Source organism: Pecten maximus, chromosome 7 (genome assembly GCF_902652985.1).
Source record: "Pecten maximus chromosome 7, xPecMax1.1, whole genome shotgun sequence".
NCBI lineage: Eukaryota > Metazoa > Mollusca > Bivalvia > Pectinida > Pectinidae > Pecten > Pecten maximus.
Genome location: NC_047021.1, coordinates 39,437,189 through 39,457,808, shown reverse-complemented (window position 1 = coordinate 39,457,808; position 20,620 = coordinate 39,437,189). Strand labels below are relative to the sequence as shown.

Below are 20,620 nucleotides of genomic sequence, written 5' to 3'. Positions count from 1 at the left end.
TACGCTATCGGGATGAGATCCTTAGGCCCCATGTTGTGCCGTTTGTTAGGCAGCATCATCTAACCTTTCAGCAAGATAACGCGAGACCACACGTTGCAAGAGTCTGTAGAGACTTTCTTGCGACACAGAACATTGTTCCTATAGATTGGCCTCCATATAGCCCCGACCTGTCCCCAATCGAGCATTTGTGGGATGAATTAGACAGAAGAATTCGAAATCGCCGTAACCCCCCAAATACCCTCCCTCAGTTAGCAAATGCACTCGTCCAAGAATGGAATAACATTCCAATACGGAAAGTCAATGCCCTGATGAACTCAATGCAACAAAGAATTAGAGATGTGATAACTGTTCGAGGAGGACACACACGATATTAGGGCACGGTTTCAAAACTGCTGCCATTTCAACTTGGATTCACGTAGGGTACTACCAATCATGACCTTCTAGCAAAGTGACCTGTTCTTAAAAATCTCTAAACATTTAAAGGATGTTACATCAATATTCAATATTAACTATTACATATGAAATTTAAACATAATGCTCACAAGTATTATTTTATTAAACCTACAATTTGAAGTTGCGTTTCTTTTTCGTTTCAGTATATTATTAATCAATGGTTGTTGTAATTTTCATTATTTTCTTAACAAATCCATAAGTTTTACTCATTTTGTGATAAGCCCAGGGACCAACACATGAAATTGATTCTAAGTAGAGGGGGACTTGTTGCAGGACAATTACGTTATCAATAATTTACTAGTCATCAATATTTGGCAAGGATTAATTACCTTGGCTATGACAGGTATTAGCACCCTGAAGCTCAAACACATATCTCAGGTATTCTCATCTTAATTCAGAATTATTATAAAAGATTTTATTGAAAACTATTCTAAACAAATGAAATGGTGTTGTTTTCCACCAAACATTCATTCATGAACTTGACACTTGACCTTGAATTACAATATGGTTTAATTTCCAGCTATGCTGAATCAATATGCCAAGTTTGAGTGAGATGGATATTGCTGTAGTGTGCCTGGTTGAAACTTATTGTTCAGATGAAAATTGACCGAGACGCTATTATGAATGGGATGACACACTCAAATGTCAGTTTCAATACAAACACAAGCCCACCATCAATGTTATTCTAACAGAGAGTGTGACTTCACATGTTGGGTCTGTAAAATGTATAATATCGTAACAAATTAGCATGATGTCACAGATAATACATGTACCACAATCTTATCTCTCGTCCATCTCGTTGTCAGCACGATGGAGGAGTTTACCACTGAAGTTTACACAAACTAACCTTATACAATAGTATTTAGTAACAATTACTATAACCTACTTTATAAGTTCTCAATATAAATCATAGTTTAAAATATGATACAGATTTTAACTCAGAAATGTAACAGAACATATATGATAATAAAGAAAATGTTCGTGATGTATGACCAATACTTACAGATATAGCCTAGAGATGGTCAGAAATGATTCTATATGGTCTTTACTATGGCCAGGAAAAGGAAGTAAAATTATTCACTCTTTCCGACACATATATATATACACAGCAGATATATGTGTGACATCACAGAGAGACTTTCTAGAGCCCAATATGGAGGTAACTAAAAATAGGGATTTATGTGATAACTTGTAATCTAAAATAGCACAAACTATGCATAAGTGATAAGAAAATATCTAGAGCTACAAAACCTAGGACTATAGTGATAAGAGTTCCAGTGGATTTTTGAAACAGAATTTACATAGAGGTTCCAGTGTGCATATATGTACATAAGATCTTCATGTGTGGGAGTAATGGATTGTAATTAATTACTCTTAATTGAATATTTTTCAAGACTTTTTTATGTTTAATTGACATGTATAGGGTTACATCATTCATTGATATCATTATACAATCTTGCAATTACATAATGTTGCAATTACACAATATTGTAATTATGCAATTTGGTGATAACACAATGTTGTAATTATACAATGTTGCAATTACACAATGTTGTAATTATGCAATTTTGTGATAACACAATGTTTTAATTAAACGATGTTGTTATTATACAATGTTGCAATTAAACAATGTTGTAATTATACAATGTTATGGGTTTGTGTTGGCAGTACGTGTCATATTTTACCTATCAATAACACATACAACATTCAAATCATTGACACAATTAATTTTTATATTCCCGCAAAGGGCAAATGGCATATGAAACAGATCATTTTCCTTTTAAGAAAGTTGAAACTGTGGATCAACACTCTAGAATATTAGTGATTTTCAAAAATGGCAAGACCAAGTTTGCTCTATACAATATACTATCATACAGGGTAAACATGTGAAAAAGCATCGGATAGCAACTTATAGTTCCTGTCCTTAGAAGCCAGTAAGCTAACAATGCAAGGACAAGTCTGGCTGACAAACCAAGATGAATGTGGTATGTGATGGTAAAAAGCTGGCTTATCAGCTGGGTCAACCCATCCAGGAAGTACTGCTGCAATCATCGAGTGATCAATGACATATATCTATATACAATATGTTATTATCACATATTCTACCATGTCCATGATTTAAAAATACTTTTGATTAGCTAACATGTACTTGTGTGTACACATCATTGAATTGTTACATATTCTACCATGTCCACAATATAACAAAACTTTTCATTGGTTAATGAACATGCAAAAGGCATGTACTTGATACACTCCTCCTACTGTCTAACAAACAAACCAGTTTCAGCCACTTCCAAAAGCCTTTGATATATTGAAGGAGTGACCTGTGAGTTATGTGTATATGAATTATTGAGGGTACATGCTTGCAATTGCCTCTATAAACTAGACCATGCATCATGGCCATTGGTTTGATGTCCAGAAACTATGACTTAAGTCACACTGACTTGCTGATGAGCTGAAAAAGATGCAACCATAAGGAAAATATCTGGATGAATACTAATATATGACAAATTAATCCACCTCCACCCCTGTAAACAAATTGACATAATCTGCCTTCTAAAAACTAAATCAAATCTTTAAATGAGAGATTAGAAAAGAGAAATGCAAGAATGAGAACTTGCCACATGGTGAAGTCTTGTTCCTCTTCACTTTGGCCAGCATGTTCAAAGATATCCAATTCAATATCTCATTAAGGTAACATTATGTAAAAGACAGATATCTCTCTCAAACTCAATCTCCTGAATCTCCTGTTGTCAAAGTCATCCACTGAATCTCCTTTTGTCAAAGTCAGATACTGAATCTCCTGTTGTCAAAGTCATCCACTGAATCGCCTATTGTCAAAGTCATCCACTGAATCTCCTGTTGTCAAAGTCAGCCACTGAATCTCCTGTTGTCAAAGGCAACCACTGAATCTCCTGTTGTCAAAGTCAGCCACTGAAACTCCTGTTGTCAAAGTCATCCACTGAATCTCCTGTTGTCAAAGTCAGCCACTGAATCTCCTGTTGTCAAAGTCAGCCACTGAATCTCCTGTTGTCAAAGTCAGCCACTGAATCTCCTGTTGTCAAAGTCAGCCACTGAATCTCCTGTTGTCAAAGTCATCCACTGAATCTCCTGTTGTCAAAGTCAGCCACTGAATCTCCTGTTGTCAAAGGCAACCACTGAATCTCCTGTTGTCAAAGTCAGCCACTGAAACTCCTGTTGTCAAAGTCATCCACTGAATCTCCTGTTGTCAAAGTCAGCCACTGAATCTCCTGTTGTCAAAGTCAGCCACTGAATCTCCTGTTGTCAAAGTCAGCCACTGAATCTCCTGTTGTCAAAGTCAGCCACTGAATCTCCTGTTGTCAAAGTCAGCCACTGAATCTCCTGTTGTCAAAGTCATCCACTGAATCTCCTGTTGTCAAAGTCATCCACTGAATCTCCAGTTGTCAAAGTCAGATACTGAATCTCCTGTTGTCAATGTTATTCACTGAATATCCAGTTGTCAAAGTCAGCCACTGGATCTGTTGACATAAAAGTCACCCACTGGATCTCCTGTTGTCAAAGTCAGATACTGAATCTCCTGTTGTCAAAGTCATCCACTGAATCTCCAGTTGTCAGAATTCTGATGCTGAATCCCTAGTGCCAGCCACTGAATCTCCTGTTGTAACTTGAATAGTATGTCCAATCATCCACTGAATTTTTCTGCTGTCAATGTCATCATGTCAGCCAATGCATGATTCAATGTTAATAATTCCAAACTTAACCTGTGGATCTCCTAGTGCCAAACCTCCAGCGAAAGTTGTCAAATATGACTATGGAGATTATGTTGAGTTTGCAGCTCTAATCCTACATCTGGTCTGCATTATAAAAGGTTGTTAATTAACAGACCTATGTCATTAATATTCTACAAGTCTTTGATTGACACATGAAACTGCAGCACCAAGTCAAGTGTTAAATCAGATATAATCACCTGATGGAAATCACAAGCTTCCTAAGACTTGAACCCACAAGTGATATTAGAGGGTCAACACAGTAGGGTGAGAAGGTCATGGTATGGAGGCTGGCTGGCTAATGTTTAAGTCCAGAATTGGGGGTGGACTCGGGGACATGCAATGATTGATGGGTACATATATATACGTGTATAGTGTCCTACTTATATGGGTGTAAGTGTTGTCATCATGATCAGGGGTGATTATGGACTCAATAAAATGTAATTAGGGGTCATCAGCCCTCAATAAATAAAGCTATGTTTACAAACTGTTTGTGATTCTGCTGGAAAACAAACAACACAGGACATTCAAGCAATTCTTACTATCATTGAAATGTCAGGCTTGTGGGTCAGATTAAGGCCAATTATACATGAACTTATACATAGTTACATATTTGTAGGCCAGAAAGAGGTCACAGTGATGCTATAGTAATGTCATAGTGATATCAAAATGAGGTCAAACTGACCTAATCAATGAGGTCATAGTGAGTTCAGAGTGATTCTTATTTATACGTTTGCTAGGGTTTATCGCCCCATGAACACGCAGAGTTGTTTTGAAGTGTGGTCTCCTTGTAGTAGTTGGTGACTACCTCACTGAACAACGGGAGGCCCATAGACAACCTCAAGTGCACAAACCAGCCCCTTTCTCAGTTTACCAAGAAACACAAACTGACACATGTAGAGAGCTCTGAACCTTGAATCTTCACCTGCAGAGGTTATGTGGCCGGTGCTCTAACCAATAAGTTATTATGAGTGAAGTCAAAATGATGTCAATGAGAGGTCCAATGAGGTCATAGTAAGTTCAGAGTGAAGTCAAAATTAGGTCACAAAGAGGTCATAGTAAGTTCAGAGTGAAGTCAAAATTAGGTCACAAAGAGGTCATAGTAAGTTCAGAGTGAAGTCAAAATGATGTCATAAAAAGGTCCAATGAGGTAGTAGTTAAAGTTCAGAGTGAAGTAAAAATTAGGTCATAAAGAAGTCATAGTAAGTTCAGAGTTAAGTTAAAATGAGGTCAAAGTGAGGTCACAATAAGGGTCAAAAGTGGTCATAGTAAATCAGAGTGAATTAAAATGAGGTCACAATGAGGTCTAGTATAGTTTCAAAGTGAAGGCATAATATGGGTAAAGATAATTCAAAGCATGGTCAAAGTGATAAAATAATGAGGTCATAATAAGCTGAGAGGTCAAATTGAGGTCATACAGTAGGGTACTTTGTGAAAAGAGATTTTACATGGTAGAAACTGGGCATATTTGTGATTCCTCTACATAGTTTTATCAGTACTTAATCACCCTTCAACAGAACAACTATATATAGAATATACACTTGTTTTCCTTAAATCTGGAATTCTGAAGATGATTTCTGTGTCAGGAGTAGTATGTTTTACGGGGTGTAAAACATCTCAGCAGCTAGGGTGTACTACAGGTGTGAAGATTAACACTTGTACATATTACTGTTCTAATGTTGTGTTGCTGGCATTAATCCAGTATCTACTCTCGTTTACTCTATAGGTGTGCAGGTATCCAACAAACTAGATGTACAGAATCTTATCATATATATACAGGTATATTAATCATTCAAGGGTATTATTTATGACTAAGGGACGTATTCTAGATCCTCAGGCCTATGTCTATAAGCTGGATTGGTCAACATTTCAATATTTATATACACATAAATTCCTGGATAAAACTACATGCCTAAAATCATGACATTGATACAGTAAACTTGTTAAAAGTTTATGATTTTCAAGTTATAAAAGTTTTATGACATAAATGATAGCATCAGGTCTAACAAGGTAAGTGTGGGGCACTTAAGGATTCCTGCAGTGATCCAGCACTGACCTATATATCATCATTCAACAAGCCTTCTAAGAGTATTGCTAAAGCAACAAAATTGTCCCCTACTTGCCCTGCTAAAAATAGTTACAATGACCTTGACCCAAATACCCTGAAATATGTAGCTACTCATACTGAAGTTACATACAAACTTTCACCAACATACCTTAAAGCATGGCTGAGAAAAGTGCAGAAAACTGAGTGGACGAACTGACAGACAGATAGAGAGGAAACCTGTAGGCCCATCAATGGCCCCATGCAAAATGCCCTCAGAAAAAACCCTAATATATACATTGTATTGTAAATTCATTTCAATTACCTCCGCTAGGGATCGAACACAAGACCACTAGCTTACTTAAGTCTGACGCTCTGTCAATTGAGTCTGTATAATTAAGACCTTATCAGAATGACAATGATGTAATTAACAACACTGAATACTTGGAATCATCAAATAAATATGGCACAGTGATCTCCGAAATCTAAACTGAAGTGTTTTAGCAATTTGAGCTACATCACCAGTGATGGACTGAGTCTATAGCTTAAAAAGAACAATCAGACCAGGACTATACATGTATGTTAATGCGGGAACTCCAACTTTAGTGAAAAATTTAACCATTTTCAGAGCTTAAGTACCTGACAAGAACTTCCGTCAATCAGGATCAAACCGAAAAAACCAGTAAAAAATGAGTTTTCAACAAATATCACTAACAATACATGTAGGTAAGAGATTTCAGAAATAATTATAGCCTTAATCTCAATCTCAAAAACAATTTATATGAAATAAAAAGACTTGAAACCAAGGACTTGGTTATTTTGAAAATGGCAAGAGATAATTGCCATCTTAAAAAGACAAAAAGTTATGAAAAAAACAAAATAGTTCGCTTCCATTACAATCAACGCAATGTATTCATCCAGCAATAAGCCCATGTCAGACAATAAGCCCATGCCAGGAAATAAGACCGTCCATCTATGTGTTTATTGCAGTTCATTGAAATATTAACAAATGCTATATCATTGTCCTGTAATAAGCCCACCCCATACACTGAGTCACAGTATAATTATAATGGCACTGTCTGAGGATGAATATCCGTTATATCCCGAAAAAAATACAGCAATCATATAAGCAACAAGAAATTTATGACTAAATAAATCTAATTTAGACATGATCGTGTTACATGATTATACAGAAATTAAAACTCAGTTAGACATGATCGTGTTACATGATTATACAGAAATTAAAACTCATCGTCGGAAACCAACCAGACTGATATATGCCCCTTGATTCAAGGACAGAGAAGAGCCTCTTTGGTTTCGATGACAGAACTGTGAGTTTGCCATTCTATAAGCTTACCATGACGACTGCGAAAATGTCAGAAACTTCCGAGTTTTTTCCTCCTCCAGATTCTTTGTGTCGAGATGATATAGATTTCATCAAGTGTTTAACTTTAGTCTGATATAAACACAGGATTACAGAATTACATTTCTACTATAAACTGAGGCCTCCCCCATCATTGCTATCACATGCGGAAGCAGCCTGCTGGGCCCTATCCAACTTCAGACATACCAAAATTATCCTGTATAGTGAGGAAGAAGTAACCGACCATATTGTTAGTAATAACATTGGAAATCACCTTACATAAGGGGAGTACCATTCAACGCTCATAACTGTATAATTAAAACTCTACATGCTTTTAAATACACACATGGTAATGAAACAGGAAGTCATACCTCATTGAACTATAATAACTATTACAGAAAGGTTCTTCTTTTCAAAATGAACATGCTTCCTGGCTCGGCCACTTCTCCAAACAGATGAAAAGGAAGTTCAAATTCAAAACAGAAGACGGTTTTTAAGTGAAATGAGAGAAAAAAAGTTCAAAATGTATACTATGGTATATATGGCAGATGTGCTAAAAGCATTTATTATGTTAATTTTTGATAGAAAAATAAATTAGTTTATGAAAGTTATCTGTAAAAGTATCAACTAACACAGTAAAATTTTGGAAGCTTGATAAATTAATCATTAATTTTCTAACATTTACATTACACAAAAAGGTTAAAATCCTTTCAGAAACTTTTAAAAGAATATATGACATATACCTGAAAAATTATTGGGATTGATAATGCATATAGTCATTTACACCATATATATTAGCAGATTTTATTTCATCAGCAAAACAGTTCAGCACCTGAATAAACCCTATACATCAGTAATGATAACATACAACCATCATAATTCACTCACCAGGATGGTCCCTCTAAAAAGTCTGGTTAGTCTACTTTACAAATCAGCTTAACATCCAACTTATTATCAAAGAGATAATTTTTTATGAAACAAAATCATTTTCATATACAAAAACTGTCATTATTGTAACTCCTCATTTTTTCATGCATGTGAAAATTTTCTGAATTTAACTTGAATATATACAAGTAAGAATTAACAATATCCACAAGAAAATTTGGTCAAGTTAATCATGCTTTTAAATGCAACTGACCAGAGCCACTTGTTGAAACACATGGCCCAAAAATACCAACAACTGCTGGCTGTCCAGTGAACTTTTACCTCTGACCTCTATGACCTTAGTATGGAGACATGTGGCTTACACCCTTAAGCCAGTACCAACTGTCTGACACAACACCTTGAGAATTTAAAGCAATTTGCCAGAAGCAGGAAGTGTTTAAAAACAGCATCATCACCATGTACATTGGCGGTTCTGACTGGCCTGTTCTTCATCACCTTTAGTATATGTATATATATAACTAATATGAACCCTTTCATCTTAACATTCTGCCCTGAAGATTTACCAATATATCAAGGTGCCTATACATATATACGGACTGCATCAGAACCTTCCTTTAATGTCTATAATTATCTATAGCGATCCCTGGCATCCATTGTACAGTATCTTGTAATATGAATAACAAAAACATAACTTATTGATAGAAACGCATCCTCAGGAACAAGCACTACCAAGCAGGATTGATCGTTCCTGTTGGACTTCATCAGTTCAGTTCTCTCAATACAATGTGCAACATATATATATAATCTGCCTCAACTCACAAATCATTGTCTTAATCCAATTTTCTGGTAGAAATGCTGGCTTAGGAGATAGAAAACATATTACAATATACTAAATATAGATAACATACAAATTGGTTTGGGTGAACTTCAGACCATGATTTATTTCATTGTATGTAAATAAAAATGATCAATCATTATTTTTACCAATTATCTTAATGAATTATGATTTGTATGTTTAATTTGTTTCATCTGATAATCTTGATCTGTACAGCTGCCTCAACAAATAAGGCAATTATTGTTTACATGCTTCAAATCATAAATGATATGTATCTTGCTTCAACAAACAAAGCATATCATTTGTACATGTATAGTCTGATCAGAATGACCTGTCGTGTTGAACTTTGATTAGCATACTGATTGCAGACAAGTTGATAACAATATAGGGAAAATAACTACATTGTATATGTGTTGCTATATATATGCAATAGTTTAAAATGATGAACGAGATCAATCGCACTGGCAAATTAATCGTATGGGCTAAGTGAGAATATTACTAGGATACTGCATGTTGACAGTGTAACGGGTTCGGCTCCTGTAGGACTTATTTTCCCCCATACATTATAGAGTTGTTGTTTTTTGTTTGTGTGTGCATACTTTATTGTGGGCATAACTTGCTGGAAACATTCGACTCAACTATTGGCATATCAGACATCAGACAATGTACAAGGGATACAAACGAGCTAGAACATTCAGTTTTATAAATTTTAATAATATTGTATATTTTTGTAATTTAATTGTCTTTCCAAATCCCTTGTATTCTGTGAATAATTTGGAAACGATATGAAATATACATTGAACAGTAAATTTACTGCTTAAATTGCCTACTTTGAAAAATCCATGAAAAGGTCAATGTGCATGTTATTCTAGCAAAACTATACCTGCACTGTTATAATTCATAATACCTATGTCATATAACTCAAAAACTATGCTATATACTTTTAAGTACTCATTCTTCAAATCAGAGATCAAGATATGTTTGTTTTGCTGCAATGAAAAATCTTAAATGATAGAATTCATACCTGATTCAATGCACAAATCATGGAATTCATGCCTGATTCAATTAAGAAATCATGAAATTCATGCCCGATTCAATTCAGAAATCATGAAATTCATACCTGATTCAATTCTTAATAAATCATAGAATTCATGCCTGATTCAATGCACAAATCATAGAATTCATGCCTAATTCAATTCAGAAATCATAGAATTTATCATACCTGCCAAGTTTCCCGCATTTGGCGGGAGACTCCCGAATATTCAATTCAAAAATCAAATTCTCCAGTTTGAAATTAATGACCCGCACGGGTCCCGAATTTTATCAAATTCTCCAGTTTTCTCCCGCTTGGCCCTGCAAGTACCTCGCCCTCGGACATGACATGCGTCAATTTGACGCTCAAATTCTGACTAAAATTAGTGTGTATATAAGTCTTAAACCGTTGTCCAATATACAGAATCAACACAGGGCATATTAGCTATGGTCAGTGAAATCATAGAATTCATGCCAGATTCAATTCAGAAAACATAGAATTCATGCCTGATTTATTTAAGAAATCAAGGTAATTTTGCCTGCTTCAGATCAAAATTCAAAGAATCTGATGATTTTATGATCATATGCAACTCATGGATATGTCAGCCTCAATTCAGAAACCTGATATGTATGCCTGCCATGATATGCACTTCAGCTTTAACTTAACTTTATGATAAATAAACCACTATGCCCACTCTAACTTAAAATCTCAAACTTTTAGGATGCTTCAACTTCTTTCCCATTATCTGTACATCTGCTTCAACGAACAATTCATGATCTGTGTACCTGCTCACTGCCCCAGCCTGACACAGAACACATAATGATAGGTGTTCCTATAGAGTAACGCTTAATTTACAGTTGATCAGCTGTAATAGTTCAGGTTTTACCATCTGTTCTGTACAGGGCAAGCCCCACAAATTCATCATCTTCAGACATACAGCACTCTACACAACTAACATCAGTAGATTCACATCATGTTAAGGTTTCGAAAGTCTTTGCTCCTGTTCATGTTACATAATGAACACTGTTGCTCAACACTTTCTGTTCATGTTTGATAACGGCAAGTGTTGATGTACCTCTAAATCTGTTCATTTGTTAAGTTCAACACTTTCTGTTAATATGATTAATTAGTGCATGTTAACTTTCTGTTAACAATTGTATTTTAACATTTTTGGTTTGTGAGATTTATATGCAATTTTTGTTCATTATTGTGATAAACACTTTATATATTCATATTTCAAAGAGTAAAGATGACCATAACAATGTCGTGCTGGGTTATGGTCATCTTTACCCTTTACCCTTTGACCCCGTAACATGTACAGAACCACAACAAACTTTTTACACGGACGTTGGATCTCCCACCTCCCGCATATTCATATTTGTTCCATTCATGAAATAAAACACTTTTTGTTCATGGTTGTGTTGAACAACTTCTGTTCAAGGACATGACATAATAATAAGTTGATAGCATGGTGATATAAACTTCATGTTTATAGATATGATAACCTGTTTTATGATGAGTTGATCGAATACTACCGTATTTGACATACTAAGAGCATTATATGTTTAAAAAAACACCATACAGGTGCCCTAATAAACACTGTACAGGGAAATGTGATTAGTTTATGCTTTATTAAGTTAAACGTCCTATTAACAGCTAGGGTCATTTAGGGTTTTGCCAGGTTTTGGAAATGTAGGAAAGCCAGAGTACCCGGAGAAAAACCACTGGTCTACGGTCAGTACCAGGCAACTGCCTCACTTGGGTTTCGAACTCGCACCCCAGAGGTGGAGGGCTTGTGATAAAGTGTCGGGACACCTTAACATTTACTCCACTCCGGCCCCACAGGGGAATGTGACATCTGGGTAGAAAAAAATAACATTATTATTTTCATTGACATACCCTTATATTGAATATAATCCAGATTCTTTGGTTAAAAGACTGAAGGTTATATAAACAGATCAGTTTGGTAAGGAACTTTTTATATGTTTCAATTAGTGTACCCATCCTCTTTCCCGAAAAAAAGGGAGGGGGGGGGGGGGGGGGGGGGATACTTATTGGGGCAAGTTTTCTTATTAGATCAAATACGGTAATTGTAAATGTATATAGTGTGCATATTTAACTAATGGATGCTTTGAATATTTTTTGTGTAATTACTCTCATTTTTTACAATTTTTTCTCTATCAGTTTATGATGGTGTACCACGCATTTAGTTCAGCCTCTAGGTATATATGCTTTGCTCATATGGCCCGGCTCTGAGACTATTCAGCGTATATCTCACTGAAGGTTGTAAAATTTCTGCACCTTTAGCTACATATTCTGTAATTTATAATCAAATCGAGAAATCAATATTGTTCTATCAACGTAAGCAGCTTTTGAGCATGTAGTAATAAAAGTATTGCAGTCAATTTGCAAGAAAATCGGCTTTGGTGCACAACATTACATAAAGGATTCACATTACCGTGACATATCTCACAGCCATACATTACTTAACATCACAAAAAGACATTTTCTTATGTTCCACAGCTATAATATGTACATAATTTCTTGATTATTGATATTTTAGACGAAAAATGTGATGTCCTAGAATTTTAATCGTTTTAATTATTACAATGCAGATATATTGTTTATCTTACTTACATATGAATTAACCCCAACACAATTGAATATTTTGTACCACCATTGCAAAGGGTAAATATTGAAAAGTTAATGGTAAAAAGTATACATGTACAGTAGTTGGTTTTTTTTTTCATTCAAATTTTCAGTTTTGGGGATGCTATCATCATAAAATCATTGTCATTTTCATGATTTCCTTGAAAAAATTATCCTACTTAGTTCATTTTTTGGGATAACTGAAATATAAGCCAACCTCATTGGTTTCTTACTCCTTTAAACAAAATTGTACCTTTCCATTGTCAAAAGTAGAGTATTTCTTTAATTTTAGAAAGTCTTACCTTTGATGTTTGAACTCCCTGTATCTCCATTGGAAAGGGGCGGATTGACCCTCCCCACCACAGGAGCTCCATTTTCTGACCGCTGACGGCAGTATGTCGATGCCTTCCTCTCCATCACATGAGCCTTCAGCTTCCATTTTGAGGCCTTGTTTTCAATGTGGAAGTCTAAAATCTGTCCATCTATGTCTGAAAATCAACAATAATTGAATTAATGTAACAAGAGGCCCATACGTCTTAACAGTCATCTGAATCTAAAGACCTTAGTACTGCTGTAGTATACATACTCGGTTATACGTAAGTACAGTGGTATCATTGGCCGTGGTGACCATCTTTGATTTCTGACCAACTCCGATATACATGTAACAATACTTGGTCAGAAATATCTCAGGATCATTTCAGGAAAGTTAGAGTTAAATCCCACAAGAGGAACTTGAGAACAAGTTTAGAAATGTGAACATTTTACAGACAGCAGACAGCACATGGCCCTGGATGAAACACAATGGCTTTAGGTCATCCGACCCTTCCAGTCAGATGATCTCAAAATACTTTATTATAAACAGTAAAAACTCAATAGAGAACCTTTGTAAATACATTTTTTGTTTCACATATGACAATGGAACTTGGAAGGTGGTTGGGTAGTAAAAATATCAGACTACCAGTATGACATTTCTCAATGAACTAAGGTCACAGACTGTTAATACTGTGCTGGCATGGTTCTGTCCTTGGGCAAGAAACACTGTACCAATTACTCTGGAACCAATTTGACCCAGCATTGAAATTGAGCAACAGACAGGGATAGTAAACATTCTTTTCTTATGAAATAAAGAACCTACATTGCTGATAGAGAAAACAAATATATTATATGTTTCAAGATCTACTTCAAAAGTCAAAGACATTTACATTCATCAGTATATCATCATAACTCAATGACATTTACTTCTAATAGAAAAATATCATAACTCAAGGACATTTACATTAAACAGGATATCATAGCTCAAGGACATTTACATTAAACAGGATATCATAACTCAAGGACATTTAAACAGGATATCATAGCTCAAGGACATTTACATTAAACAGGATATCATAACTCAAGGACATTTAAACAGGATATCATAGCTCAAGGACATTTACATTAAACAGGATATCATAACTCAAGGACATTTACATTAAACAGGATATCATAACTCAAGGACATTTAAACAGGATATCATAGCTCAAGGACATTTACATTAAACAGGATATCATAACTCAAGGACATTTACATTAAACAGGATATCATAACTCAAGGACATTTACATTAAACAGGATATCATAACTCAAGGACATTTACATTAAACAGGATATCATAACTCAAGGACATTTACATTAAACAGGATATCATAACTCAAGGACATTTACATTAAACAGGATATCATAGCTCAAGGACATTTACATTAAACAGGAAATCATAACTCAAGGACATTTACATTAAACAGGATATCATAGCTCAAGGACATTTACATTAAACAGGATTTCATAAATCAAGGACATTTAAACAGGATATCATAGCTCAAGGACATTTAAACAGGATATCATAGCTCAAGGACATTTACATTAAACAGGATATCATAACTCAAGGATATTTACATTAAACAGGATATCATAACACAAGGACATTTACATTAAACAGGATTTCATAACTCAAGGACATTTACATTAAACAGAATATTATCATAGCTCAAGGACATTTACTTCTAACAGAATATTGTCATAGCTCAAGGACATTTACTTCTAACAGAATACATGTATGATCATAACTCAAGGACATTTACATTAAACAGGATATCATAAATCAAGGACATTTAAACAGGATATCATAACTCAAGGACATTTACATTAAACAGGACATCAAAATTCAAGGACATTTACATTAAACAGGATATCAAATTCAAGGACATTTACATTATGCTTTCATAACTCAAGGACATTTACACCCTGTACGATATCACAATTGAAGGACATCTACACGATTGTGTATTCCTAACAATAGGAGAACCTGATCACACAAATGAAATTCAATCTAGTGATTTGTACCAACTCCAACATAATCAGTTTTCCTGAGGAAGAAGAGGCTTTAAGTACATGTAGTAAGTGTTCCCTTCCTGTACATGCAACACATACATCACATCCATGTTTAACATTGGTACCAGCTCATTATATAACGGATCCCCCCGCACCTGTGCTTGGCTACACCTAACATGTTCAGAACAACAAAAACATTATCAAAAGTAAAAATGCTATCCTTTGGTGTAAAACCATTCTTGTTCATCTCTGATCTAATGTTGTAAGGGGCAGTGATAGCTCAGTTGGTAGGGCATCAGCTATTCTACCTATTGCTACAAGGGTATGTATTGTCTGTCTGTTGTCACAAGGGTCTGAATTGTCTGTCTGTTGTCATATGGTGTCTGTATTGTCTGTCTGTTGTCACAAGATGTCTGTATTGTCTGTCTGTTGTCACAAGGTGTCTGTATTGTCTGTCTGTTGTCACAAGGGACCTGTATTGTCTGTCTGTTGTCACAAGGTGTCTGTATTGTATGTCTGTTGTCACAAGGTGTCTGGTTTGTCTGTCTGTTGTCACAAGGGACCTGTATTGTCTGTCTGTTGTCACAAGGGGCCTGGTTTGTCTGTCTGTTGTTACAAGGTGTCTGTATTGTCTGTCTGTTGTCACAAGGTGTCTGTATTGTCTGTCTGTTGTCACAAAATGTCTGTATTGTCTGTCTGTTGTCACAAGGTGTCTGAATTGTCTGTCTGTTGTCACAAGGTGTCTGTATTGTCTGTCTGTTGTCACAAGGTGTCTGTATTGTCTGTCTGTTGTCACAAAATGTCTGTATTGTCTGTCTGTTGTCACAAGGGGCCTGGTTTGTCTGTCTGTTGTCACAAGGGGCCTGGTTTGTCTGTCTGTTGTCACAAGGGACCTGTATTGTCTGTCTGTTGTCACAAAATGTCTGTATTGTCTGTCTGTTGTCACAAGGTGTCTATATTGTCTGTCTGTTGTCACAAGAGATCTGTATTGTCTGTCTGTTGTTACAAGGTGTCTGGTTTGTCTGTCTGTTGTCACATGTTGTCTGTATTGTCTGTCTGTTTCACAAGTCATCTGTATTGTCTGTCTGTTGTCACAAAATGTCTGTTTTGTCTGTCTGTTGTCACAAGGGACCTGTATTGTCTGTCTGTTGTCACAAGTCATCTGTATTCTCTGTCTGTTGTCACAAGGTGTCTGTATTGTCTGTCTGTTGTCACAAGGGACCTGTACTGTCTGTCTGTTGTCACAAGGTGTCTGTATTGTCTGTCTGTTGTCACAAGGGACCTGTACTGTCTGTCTGTTGTCACAAGGGACCTGTATTGTCTGCCTGTTGTCACAAGGTGTCTGTATTGTCTGTCTGTTGTCACAAGGTGTCTGTATTGTCTGTCTGTTGTTACAAGGGATCTGTATTGTCTGTCTGTTGTTACAAGGTGTCTGTATTGTCTGTCTGTTGTCACAAGGTGTCTGTATTGTCTGTCTGTTGTTACAAGAGATCTGTATTGTCTGTCTGTTGTTACAAGGTGTCTGGTTTGTCTGTCTGTTGTCACATGTTGTCTGTATTGTCTGTCTGTTTCACAAGTCATCTGTATTGTCTGTCTGTTGTCATATGGTGTCTGTATTGTCTGTCTGTTGTCACAAAATGTCTGTATTGTCTGTCTGTTGTCACAAAATGTCTGTATTGTCTGTCTGTTGTCACAAGGTGTCTGTATTGTCTGTCTGTTGTCACAAGGTGTCTGTATTGTCTGTCTGTTGTCACAAGGTGTCTGTATTGTCTGTCTGTTGTTACAAGGTGTCTGTATTGTCTGTCTGTTGTCACAAGGTGTCTGTATTGTCTGTCTGTTGTTACAAGAGATCTGTATTGTCTGTCTGTTGTTACAAGGTGTCTGGTTTGTCTGTCTGTTGTCACATGTTGTCTGTATTGTCTGTCTGTTTCACAAGTCATCTGTATTGTCTGTCTGTTGTCACAAAATGTCTGTTTTGTCTGTCTGTTGTCACAAGGGACCTGTATTGTCTGTCTGTTGTCACAAGGGACCTGTATTGTCTGCCTGTTGTCACAAGGTGTCTGTATTGTCTGTCTGTTGTCACAAGGGACCTGTATTGTCTGTCTGTTGTTACAAGGGATCTGTATTGTCTGTCTGTTGTTACAAGGTGTCTGTATTGTCTGTCTGTTGTCACAAGGTGTCTGTATTGTCTGTCTGTTGTCACAAGGGACCTGTATTGTGTGTCTGTTGTCGCAAGGTGTCTGTATTGTCTGTCTGTTGTCACAAGGGACCTGTATTGTCTGTCTGTTGTCGCAAGGTGTCTGTATTGTCTGTCTGTTGTCACAAGGGATCTGTATTGTCTGTCTGTTGTCACAAGGGACCTGTATTGTCTGTCTGTTGTCACATGTTGTCTGTATTGTCTGTCTGTTGTCACAAAATGTCTGTATTGTATGTCTGTTGTCACAAGGGACCTGTATTGTCTGTCTGTTGTTACAAGGTGTCTGTATTGTCTGTCTGTTGTCACAAGGGACCTGTATTGTCTGTCTGTTGTCACATGTTGTCTGTATTGTCTGTCTGTTGTCACAAAATGTCTGTATTGTATGTCTGTTGTCACAAGGGACCTGTATTGTCTGTCTGTTGTTACAAGGTGTCTGTATTGTCTGTCTGTTGTCACAAGGGACCTGTATTGTCTGTCTGTTGTCGCAAGGTGTCTGTATTGTCTGTCTGTTGTCACAAGGTGTCTGTATTGTCTGTCTGTTGTCACAAGGGACCTGTATTGTCTGTCTGTTGTCGCAAGGTGTCTGTATTGTCCGTCTGTTGTCACAAGGTGTCTGTATTGTCTGTCTGTTGTCACAAGGGTCTGTATTGTCTGTCTGTTGTCACAAGGGACCTGTATTGTCTGTCTGTTGTCACAAGGTGTCTGTATTGTCTGTCTGTTGTCACAAGTCATCTGTATTGTCTGTCTGTTGTCACAAGTCATCTGTATTGTCTGTCTGTTGTCACAAGGGTCTGTATTGTCTGTCTGTTGTCACAAGGGACCTGTATTGTATGTCTGTTGTCACAAGGTGTCTGTATTGTCTGTCTGTTGTCACAAGGTGTCTGTATTGTCTGTCTGTTGTCACAAAATGTCTGTATTGTCTGTCTGTTGTCACAAGGTGTCTGTATTGTCTGTCTGTTGTCACAAGGGACCTGTATTGTCTGTCTGTTGTCACAAGGTGTCTGTATTGTCTGTCTGTTGTCACAAGGTGTCGGTATTGTCTGTCTGTTGTCACAAGGGGCCTGTATTGTCTGTCTGTTGTCACAAGGGTCCTGTATTGTCTGTCTGTTGTCACAAGGTGTCTTTATTGTCTGTCTGTTGTCACAAGGTGTCTGGTTTGTCTGTCTGTTGTCACATGTTGTCTGTATTGTCTGTCTGTTTCACAAGTCATCTGTATTGTCTGTCTGTTGTCACAAAATGTCTGTTTTGTCTGTCTGTTGTCACAAGGGACCTGTATTGTCTGTCTGTTGTCACAAGGGACCTGTATTGTCTGCCTGTTGTCACAAGGTGTCTGTATTGTCTGTCTGTTGTCACAAAATGTCTGTATTGTCTGTCTGTTGTCACAAGGTGTCTGTATTGTCTGTCTGTTGTCACAAGGGACCTGTATTGTCTGTCTGTTGTTACAAGGGATCTGTATTGTCTGTCTGTTGTTACAAGGTGTCTGTATTGTCTGTCTGTTGTCACAAGGTGTCTGTATTGTCTGTCTGTTGTCACAAGGGACCTGTATTGTGTGTCTGTTGTCGCAAGGTGTCTGTATTGTCTGTCTGTTGTCACAAGGGACCTGTATTGTCTGTCTGTTGTCGCAAGGTGTCTGTATTGTCTGTCTGTTGTCACAAGGGATCTGTATTGTCTGTCTGTTGTCACAAGGGACCTGTATTGTCTGTCTGTTGTCACATGTTGTCTGTATTGTCTGTCTGTTGTCACAAAATGTCTGTATTGTATGTCTGTTGTCACAAGGGACCTGTATTGTCTGTCTGTTGTTACAAGGTATCTGTATTGTCTGTCTGTTGTCACAAGGTGTCTGTATTGTCTGTCTGTTGTCACAAGGGACCTGTATTGTCTGTCTGTTATCACAAGGTATCTGTATTGTCTGTCTGTTGTCACAAGGGACCTGTATTGTCTGTCTGTTGTCGCAAGGTGTCTGTATTGTCTGTCTGTTGTCACAAGGTGTCTGTATTGTCTGTCTGTTGTCACAAGGGACCTGTATTGTCTGTCTGTTGTTACAAGGTGTCTGTTTTGTCTGTCTGTTGTTACAAGGTATCTGTATTGTCTGTCTGTTGTCACAAGGTGTCTGTATTGTCTGTCTGTTGTCACAAGAGATCTGTATTGTCTGTCTGTTGTCACAAGGTGTCTGTATTGTCTGTCTGTTGTCACAAGGTGTCTGTATTGTCTGTCTGTTGTTACAAGGTATCTGTATTGTCTGTCTGTTGTCACAAGGTGTCTGTATTGTCTGTCTGTTGTCACAAGGTGTCTGTATTGTCTGTCTGTTGTCACAAGGGACCTGTATTGTCCGTCTGTTGTCACAAGGGACCTGTATTGTCTGTCTGTTGTCACAAGGGACCTGTATTGTCTGTCTGTTGTCACAAGGTGTCTGTATTGTCTGTCTGTTGTCACAAGGTGTCGGTATTGTCTGTCTGTTGTCACAAGGGACCTGTATTGTCTGTCTGTTATCACAAGGTATCTGTATTGTCTGTCTGTTGTCACAAGGGGCCTGTATTGTCTGTCTGTTGTCACAAGGTGTCTGTATTGTCTGTTTGTTGTCACAAGGGGCCTGGTTTGTCTGTCTGTTGTCACAAGGGACCTGTATTGTCTGTCTGTTGTCACAAGATGTCTGTATTGTCTGTCTGTTGTCACAAGGTGTCTGTATTGTATGTCTGTTGTCACAAGGTGTCTGTATTGTCTGTCTGTTGTTACAAGAGATCTGTATTGTCTGTCTGTTGTTACAAGGGATCTGTATTGTCTGTCTGTTGTTGCAAGGGACCTGTATTGTCTGTCTGTTGTCACAAGGGACCTGTATTGTCCGTCTGTTGTCACAAGGGACCTGTATTGTCTGTCTGTTGTCACAAGGGGCCTGGTTTGTCTGTCTGTTGTCACAAGGGACCTGTATTGTCTGTCTGTTGTCACAAGGTGTCTGAATTGTCTGTCTGTTGTTACAAGGGACCTGTATTGTCTGTCTGTTGTCACAAGGGGCCTGGTTTGTCTGTCTGTTGTCACAAGGGACCTGTAT

The 20,620-nt window shown here is 37.1% G+C and overlaps 1 protein-coding gene across 1 annotated transcript in view; it reads right to left on the bottom strand.

Moving 5' to 3' along the window:
• LOC117330814 (FYVE, RhoGEF and PH domain-containing protein 2-like) overlaps positions 1–20,620 on the bottom strand; it is an 83,573-nt gene that overhangs the window by 51,428 nt on the left and 11,525 nt on the right. The window contains exon 2 of the mRNA XM_033889315.1: positions 13,314–13,499. Coding sequence (XP_033745206.1) covers positions 13,314–13,499 — 186 coding nt within the window. The remainder of the gene's footprint in view (positions 1–13,313; positions 13,500–20,620) is intronic.